Raw genomic sequence first — 8803 nt, 5'->3', positions numbered from 1 at the left:
TTAAAATTTAATTGTCCACATGTATTACTGTGACCGTCTGATCCTAAGGTAACTCACTAATAAATCGTTACAAAGACCAACCCAAGGTCGACAGTCTGGTTCTTAGTTGAGATTGACCGTATGTTCCATGGTTGACCGGGTTACGGTATACTTTTTTTTTAAATCTATAGTTTAAATGTTTAGATTGATTCAGTTGATAAGCTTATAAAGTGATACATGTTCGAAGGAAGAATTATATCAGAAAAGTTTACAACAAAATTGGTCCAAAGAAAGACCGAGTCTTGGTCAAAGCCAAAACTGCGCGTAACTTGTTACGTATCTTGCAGAATAAACTAACGTAGCATGCGAAGCAGCTTCTCGTAAAGACAACATAACGATACAAAGTCACCTATGAGTACTATAAAGGCAACAAAGGTCGAGGATTTAATTTCATAAGCACTGTCATTTTATTTCAGATGGAACCGTTCGTAATATTTATCATTGTTGTTGTCTGCGTATTCACCCTAATTGTAATACTGACGACACTGTGTCGACTTGCTACCGGAAGAGGAGGATTTGGGAGTGGTGGTGGTTTCGAAGACCACCACAACAACCACCACCGTCTTCACAACGAAATGATGATGGGTGGGATTATTGGTGGCGCTACTGGTGGAATGGTGGGTGGGATTACTGGTGACACTACTATTAATGCTTGTGGTGGTGGAGGAAATGCATGTTAGAGCAAGAGGATATTCCAATTTCTTTTATAACAAATTTAATTCAATGATTTTTATTAGGTTAAGCTATGGAATTTTATTATCAACAAACAAAGCAAGTTCATTGGATCTTAATTGTAGTGACTGTATTCAATATATTATCCCCTTTTCAGTTTGAATTTAGTTTCATTGATTATGATACTTTATAGCCATCTTTCTTTTATCAAATCTTAAAAACGAAAATAACATTTCTAATATTGAAATTATAAATAATGATATAATCTATGTTTCTGTTCTAATTTGTGCCTACCTTTTATGAAGGTAAATCAAAGAATAAAGGTGGTTTAATGTTAGATAACCCTCATTATCTATCTTTATGAACCTAATAAACCTTGTTGGAAATCGAAGCACCCTTTTTACGCTGTGCAAAATTTAAAATAAAAACATAAAAAACCAATATCTTTATATTGTTTCCAATCCAATAATGGAACACTCACATACTCAAACAACTCTTTACCACCCCAATTCATATGGTAAAGGTATTAAGCTACTACTCTACGATGTATTGCAGACACAATTTATCTGATACAACTTTAGAAAGACTGCAATTTCTTTTTTTTTTTTTAAGTTAACTAGAACAAATAATTTTTTTTTAAAAAGTACACAAATAGATAAAACCAACGAAATTTTATATCCATAAAAAATCATACTTTCAAGCATAATTTATATCAGACTTTATGGATGTTTATAATTAACATTATGTTTGATTGAGTTGGTGATACTGTTGTGGATATGTATGGTGATAATGTTAAAGGATTTCAAGGAAAAAAATTTGTGATGATAATGTTAAAGGATTTCAAGGAAAAAATTTTGTGGTGATAACTTTAATGTATGCCTTGACATATGGGATTCTATAAGAGGGTATCTGACACTTTAATAATCATTCATACTCAGATAGAATAAAATATGTTATGTCGTGAAGAGTATTAGGAAGTTTTAGTCTAAAGATAGTGTTTGACCCTAGGAACAAAGAAGATTAACTTTGTGTGTAGTTGGTTGATAACCCTTTGAAGCTAGGCTCTACAAAGCCTAGAAACCACCATAGGTGCATATCTCTAGTAAGTTCCGATATCAAGGACATGTATCTGAATAATTGAGTTTAGTGTCAATTAATGTATGATATTATGTAATTTATCGTACTTTATTCTTGTTTAACTTGTATTTGATATAGTTTAAATACCTTATGATAATTATTTTGTTCATTATAGCCTATCCTATTTTCCTTTTTTGTTTTGTAACGATCATTCCACGGTTTTAACATATATTGAAGTAGATGATAACATATCTTTGATGGAAGGCAAAGATGTAGCAAAATAGTTTATAATTTTCTTAGATGTTTTGTATAGTAGTCGTTTTTGTTTTGAAAAAAAAACTCAAATGATCTATAAGTGATGTGTATATATATATTATGTTACTATCACTATTATGGTAGATAATTATATTAATAATATATATATATATATATATATATATATATTTTAACTATTTGTTTTGTGTCATCAAATTTATTTAGTAATTTTATATTATTAAATAAAATGTTATATATAAAAAAAATTTAAGAAATTATTAATGTTGACAGCATATATTTCTTATTGTAGATAATATTGTTTGAAGGAAGTTAGATAGTTATTGAAGACGGTTACCGATTGCATACTAATAATTAAGCAAATTTGGATTAGTTTTACCTTGCGTGAATCTCATGAGCACAAAAAGAGTATGTAAAAAGTTGAGAGTCTTAACTAAAGAGAAAAGATATGTGACTCTCTTAATTCAAAAGTTAATAATAATAAGGTCAAAATAATTCCTTACGGAAATTGACATATTTATATATAAGGAAACAGTTATAAATTCTTTATTATCTGAAATATTAAAAAATATTTTCAGTTACAAAATATAAAAATAATAACCATATATAAATATTTACTTTTATCAAAATATCTCATAAATTATAATATAAGTAATTAAATAAAAACTTCTTTTTAGGTCTATAATATTATATATAGGAACGTGAAGATGAAAAGCAGTAACAGGAAAAGGAAAAGGAAAAGGATGGGGTGTTTTTGCTCCCGAGATAGAAACCCAAGAGATAAGAGCAAAAGCAAGAGTGGTGGAAGATTGCAGGGTCGTGGCAGTGAAGGTAGAACCAGAAGAATCGATGGTGGTTTGGTTTCTATACCGGCCATGACAATGGCTGTAAATGGTTATGGTTCCACTGGTCATCATTCAAGTGGTCATCATGGCTGTGGGGGTGGCTGTGGCGGTGGAGATTGTGGAGGTGGAGGTGGCTGTGGCGGTGGAGGTTGTGGAGGAGGTGGAGGTTCCTAAGTCGTTAACTAATGTAGTATTGAACCACAAGACATTTTTCTTTTCTTTGGTAAACAAAAAATAAATCATAAACGACGATAATTTCTTTTGGCACTTTTATTTTACAAAATTCACAATTTTAGTCATAATTTTTTTTTCCTGCAATTTTAGTCTGTATACTTACATTTATTCACAATTTTTGTTATTGAATTTCGTTTTCCGTTTTGTCTTCATCCTTTGATTTTTAATTACTCAAACTTTTCTATTTTACTTTGAATATGACACAATGAAAATTAAACAACATTATAAATAATTAAAAATTCAAGAACAAAAATTTGAATCAACTATCAACTAAAATTACAAATTTTATAAAATGTAGGATCCAAAATTATAATCACTATCACAAAACTGAATTTCTAAATTCAATATTTTTGAAGTTTTATGATAAGTATGTCTAATGTGATACGGGTGGCTTAAATTTATATAAAATAAAATATCTAGCTTAAAAGTGAAGAGTCACGTAAATTTTTGTTTTTTTTTTAATTTAATCGATTTTGACTTAAATCAAAATCTGAAATTTAGAAAAAATATCAAGGTTAATTTTGAATATAATAAACCATAGTGTAAGTCTGAATGATGTAACACAATTTTAGATTATGGAAAACGAAATTGTAAACAATAAATTAAAAATACAAAATTAATGAAGACATTTATACATTATCTCAATTATAACCAAGCTTCCCGTTGATAAAAAAATATTAGAGACTTACGTTTGAGGAAAAGAATTAATAGGACACGTTACATAATATGTTTAATCAATTTCAACCTCCTCGTCAATTAGGCTAGACGGCGTTAAAAATTGTGGTGTGTGGCTTGGTGATTAAGCAAACTTCATTGATGTGGCAGACTTTGGTGGCCTAAGGTGAATTTTTTTTTTTATTATTAAAAAACAGTAATTAAATGAAAACACAATGTTTTAATTAGAGAAAAATGATTAAATGTTAGGGATTTGAGGTTTTGTTGTTAAGTGCGTGCGAAATTGGGGAAATTTGGGAAAAATAGGATTTTTTTCGAGGCTTGGTTCTTGTGGTTAGAAATTGGGAGAAAATTATATACGTGGTGAAAAAATAGGCTTCGTTTTAAGATTTTGGAGTGATATATCGGTGTTTTTTTTATGGAATCGGCAAGCTCTTGGTGGTAAATCATGTGGAAGGAAGTGGCAAAATTATTTGGACCCAATTTTCCCAATTTCGCAGCCAGTCAACAATCAAAACCTCAAATCCCTAACTTTTAATCAATTTTCTCTTATTAAAACGTTGTGTTTTCATTTAATTAAAGTTCTTTAATAATAAAAATAAAAAATCCAACTCAAGCGGCCAAAGTCTACCACGTCAATTAATTTCTAACATCGTCTAGCTTAATTAACGGCAAGATCCAAAATTGATTCAATTTTTCACAATAAGAGACCTAATTAAAATAATTCACAATACAATCTATTTGAAACGATCATGCATAAATAAGTACGTACAAAATGATTAAACCTAAATAATACTAACCAAGATTGGGATAAAAAAAGGTATTCAACCCTAAATAAATGATGATAATCTTCCTCACAAACCTCGTCATATGTTAGAAGATCCAAATTCTTCTCCAATATCACTTTGATGTCACAAAAAAATCTAGTTTCTCATTTTTACTCTAGTGTCAGTAATTAATTTCATTCAATTTTCAATTAATTACATTTGCATTGCTTACAAGACAAATCAAAATATGCAAATACATTGTAACTAAACAAATACATTTTAATTACAAACCATCAATGCTAAGTTTGAAAATTGAAGGATTTTTATAATTAATTCTCAAATGAAGAACAAACGAGGAAAACAAAACTATACCTAAATAGAAAATTGTTTGATTTGGCAGGTTTAAGTGACCCGAGTAGGGAATAGGTGAATCTGACATCAATATAAATTCTTTATTATTTGAAAATATTAAAAAATATTTTTAAAAAATATTTTTAGGTACAAAAAAAAAACAAAATATAAATATTTTACTTTTATTAAAATATCTCATAAATTATAATATAACTAATTAAATCCAAACTTCTTTTTAGGCCTAATTCCTCCACCTATAGATTTAGATTAAGTATTTAGGCGTTCTATCCATATTATCGGGTCGGGTCGTAAATCTATTTCAAAAAAATTATTTAGAAGTTTCGTGGAAAGCTGGAGCTTGAGCTTGAGCTTTGTCTTATATAATTATTTAGAAGTTTCGTGGAAAGCTGGAGCTTGAGCTTGAGCTTTGTCTTATATAATTATTTAGAAGTTTCGTGGAAAGCTGGAGCTTGAACTTGAGCTTTGTCTTATATAATTATTTAGAAGTTTCGTGGAAAGCTGGAGCTTGAACTTGAGCTTTGTCTTATTTATATATATATATATATAGGAATATGATGAAAACCAGTGACAGCAAAAGGAAAAAGATGGGGTGTTTTTTCTCCCGAGATAGAAACCCAAGAGATTGGAGCAAAAGCAAGAGTGGTGGAAGATTGCAGGGTCGTCGCCGTGGAGGTGGAGGTTGTGGAGGTGGCGGCGGAGGTTGTGGAGGAGGCGGTGGAGGTTGTGGAGGAGGTGGAGGTTCTAGTGTCGGCTGCGGCTGAGGTTCGTCTTTGACATTGTTTAGTGTTACAGTTTACTGTTTGGAAGAATTTTTATTTTTATTTTTTGTTTTTGTTTATGGACTGATATTGTATCGTAAAGCTACATGTGATTATTATTAGTTATGTTTAGAATTTCGCGTAAAGTTGGTTCGAATTTGAGTTCTGAAATTGTAGAAAATTATATTAATGGTGTTTTTTTTTACGTTTTAAGGAAAAAATTAAATCGTAATAAATGTAGACATTTTCTATTTATTTATATAAACAGATAATTTGTGCAGTACACAATTTCAAATGAAAAAGTCATCTAAATATCAAAACAAAAAACATGAAGTCATGCACACGTTTTCAAACATTGAGATTACATGTAATTAATTACATAATATTAAAGTTGTATAGGGTCACAACTTCACTAATAATTACAGGGAGTTGCTCCCTCCACCCCCACACGTCTCTTTCTCCACCTCCCCAATTTTCTAAAATGCCAATTATATCCTTCTAAAATGACAATTATATCCTCAAAAGTTAAAAGGAACACTGCCTCTGGACGGATGACATCCTTCAACGGATGTCAACATCCGTTTAAGGCAAAACGGATGTCGACATCCGTTGAAGGATGTCATCCGTCCAGAGGCAGTGTTCCTTTTAACTTTTGAGGTTTCGTTTTTATTTTACTACGTTTTGCGGCTCATGCAAGGATTATAGGCTTGGATATTCAAAGGATTATTGGAAGTATGGGAAGGGTTTAGGGTTTAGAATTATAGGAAGGATTATGACTACGTACCTGGAGAGGAACCACGACAAGGACACTACACCATAAACGCACTGCACCACGTATTGCACCGAGAACAAGAGGAAGATTGCTTGATAATTCTTTTCACGATCACCAAGCTTTGCAGAAAAATATTTTACTCATACAAGGAACTACGTAGGTTATCAGTGAAATATGTTATAAATGAATAAAATTAAAAAACAATAATTTTAAAAATAAAATTTTACTGAGGGGCAAAATAGTAAAGGAAAGGTGGAGGAAGGGGCAAAAAAGTAAAGGGGAGGTGGAGGAAGAAATGTGTGGGGGTGGAGGGAGCAACTCCCATAATTACACCTATCAAATTAGCTCATTTTATAAACTTTGGCCCTAACCCATTGGGTTGGGACAAAAACGCCACGGGACCAATAAAATCCCTCATTAAAAAGCACATACAAAAAGCCTTATAGATCTAGATCGGCCTATGAACCTTCCTTGTTAACATGAGAAAAATATAATAATAAACCATGAAAAAATATAATGATAAGTAACATCATGCATAAAAAGTGTTTTCAGGCTGTATTCATGGAAGTCAGAGGGGACATTTTGAGTAAATGCAACAAACAGTAAGATTTTCACAATGTATTAACACAATTATTTCATTATAGTGGTGATTTTACACTAAAATTTTATGCTAAATTGTTCCTCAATAAAACAGGAAATTGTTGTGAGGTTTTCAACATCACTAAGTACTTCTTTTGGCCTTCCATCCTTCATATTCTGGAAAAAGTTATTACAAGAGAGCAAGCATCATTTTCAATTGTACTAATCAAGCATAAATCTATTAATTGAATCAAATAATTATTTATCTAATTGCAAACACAATCAGAACAAATAGCATTAATATGTTCGGAAGTTCAATATCCAATTGAAGTAACCAAAGTGAGTGGAAAAATTTAATTACGGTTAGCAATGCATCTCATTCACATACTTCAAGCCTTCCCATGGACGAGAAAACATTTACAATTCTTGGGGAGTTTGAAAACTGAAGGAAGGGGATAAGTGTTTTGGTTAATTCCTGGACTCCATAAGCTAAATAAGTAGTTCATGCTAATCAAATTTCAAATAAGCTAAAATCTAATATCCAATAGTTTATTTATATATCACTAAAATCATACTTTAAATGAGAAATGCTATATAATAAAGCTAAAAATGACGTGACACTTCTTCATATGATCTATATGATCTATGTAATGAGGGCTAAAACTCTTAGTGGATTTGTTATAAAATTTGTGCCGTTACACATATATGGCAAAATATCTAGTGTTGATTTGGTTGTGCACGTTTCGCAAGAATTGGAACGTTGCAACTTCGAGTCTTGTGCTTCCACAGTTTTGTTGTTGTCAACATTCATTTTAGGTTGCAATGTTTTATCTTATTAAAAATATTATATTACTTAGCAGATATTTTGGATCATGGGCCTTGTTCCCAAGCGGTATAAATACAACATTTCTTTCACTCCAAAATAGATCATCAAATATCACTTTTCTCTCATTCTCTCTTCTCTTAGTTTCATTCTTTCTCTTTTATTTTTTTTCTTCTAAAACTGGGTTTATTTTATTCTCTTTATAGAGATCCTTGATAGTTCTGATATCCTCAGAAATTATGAGAAGTTTTTGTTGTATCCTAGGGGGCTTACGCAGTACACCGCAAATAAGTCCTTAAGGATAGTGATCTACACGCCTCAAGAAATCTTTTGTCTGTGATCTTTATTCGTTTATTGTCAGCTTTTACAACAATCTTAAGGACTTATTGTTGACATCATCAACATGCCTTCGGAGAGTCAAACCATTGTTTCTGAAACTTAGACAATCCTTCGCGAAATCACTTCTAGACGTGTCAAAAGTCTAGCTCTTCTCTAGGTAGAACTTCAGGAGGCTGGCAAGATGCTCGCAACAATGGTAGCTTATGATCACATTTGTAGGAACCGTGGATGAGGATGAAGAAGAAGGAAATAAGGCGACAACTTGGAGTTCGTTGGAGATAGGATGATGAATCCTAATTTTCATGTGGTGTGCCTTTGTAGTGTTTAAGGAAAGGTGGAGAATATTTCTCTCTAGAAAAAGGAAAAGAAATAAGAAGATGAAGCTAGGTACTTGAGTAATTTTTCGTATACTTTACCTACAAATGAGAGAAACACAACCAGGTATTTTTTTCATTTACCAATCTTAAATATTTTAAAATTGTGGGGTATAGGTAATTTTACTTAATTACTTTAAGAAATAACTTTGGCTTTTCACCTAATGATATTACTCTAAATATGGAATTACAAAAGTCAAGGTC

General features: G+C 31.2%; 1 protein-coding gene across 1 annotated transcript; it reads left to right on the top strand.

The window, feature by feature from the left end:
* Positions 1 to 2768: 2768 nt before the first annotated feature.
* Positions 2769 to 5728, top strand: LOC108327447 (glycine-rich cell wall structural protein-like). The gene is made up of 2 exons (XM_017561147.2): positions 2769 to 3072; positions 5565 to 5728. Exons 1-2 carry the CDS (start codon positions 2769 to 2771, stop codon positions 5726 to 5728), a joined length of 468 nt encoding a protein of 155 aa, XP_017416636.2.
* Positions 5729 to 8803: the final 3075 nt, after the last annotated feature.

This window comes from Vigna angularis, chromosome 2 (genome assembly GCF_016808095.1).
Source record: "Vigna angularis cultivar LongXiaoDou No.4 chromosome 2, ASM1680809v1, whole genome shotgun sequence".
NCBI classification, from domain to species: Eukaryota; Viridiplantae; Streptophyta; class Magnoliopsida; order Fabales; family Fabaceae; genus Vigna; species Vigna angularis.
This window is presented reverse-complemented; position numbering and strand designations above follow the sequence as displayed.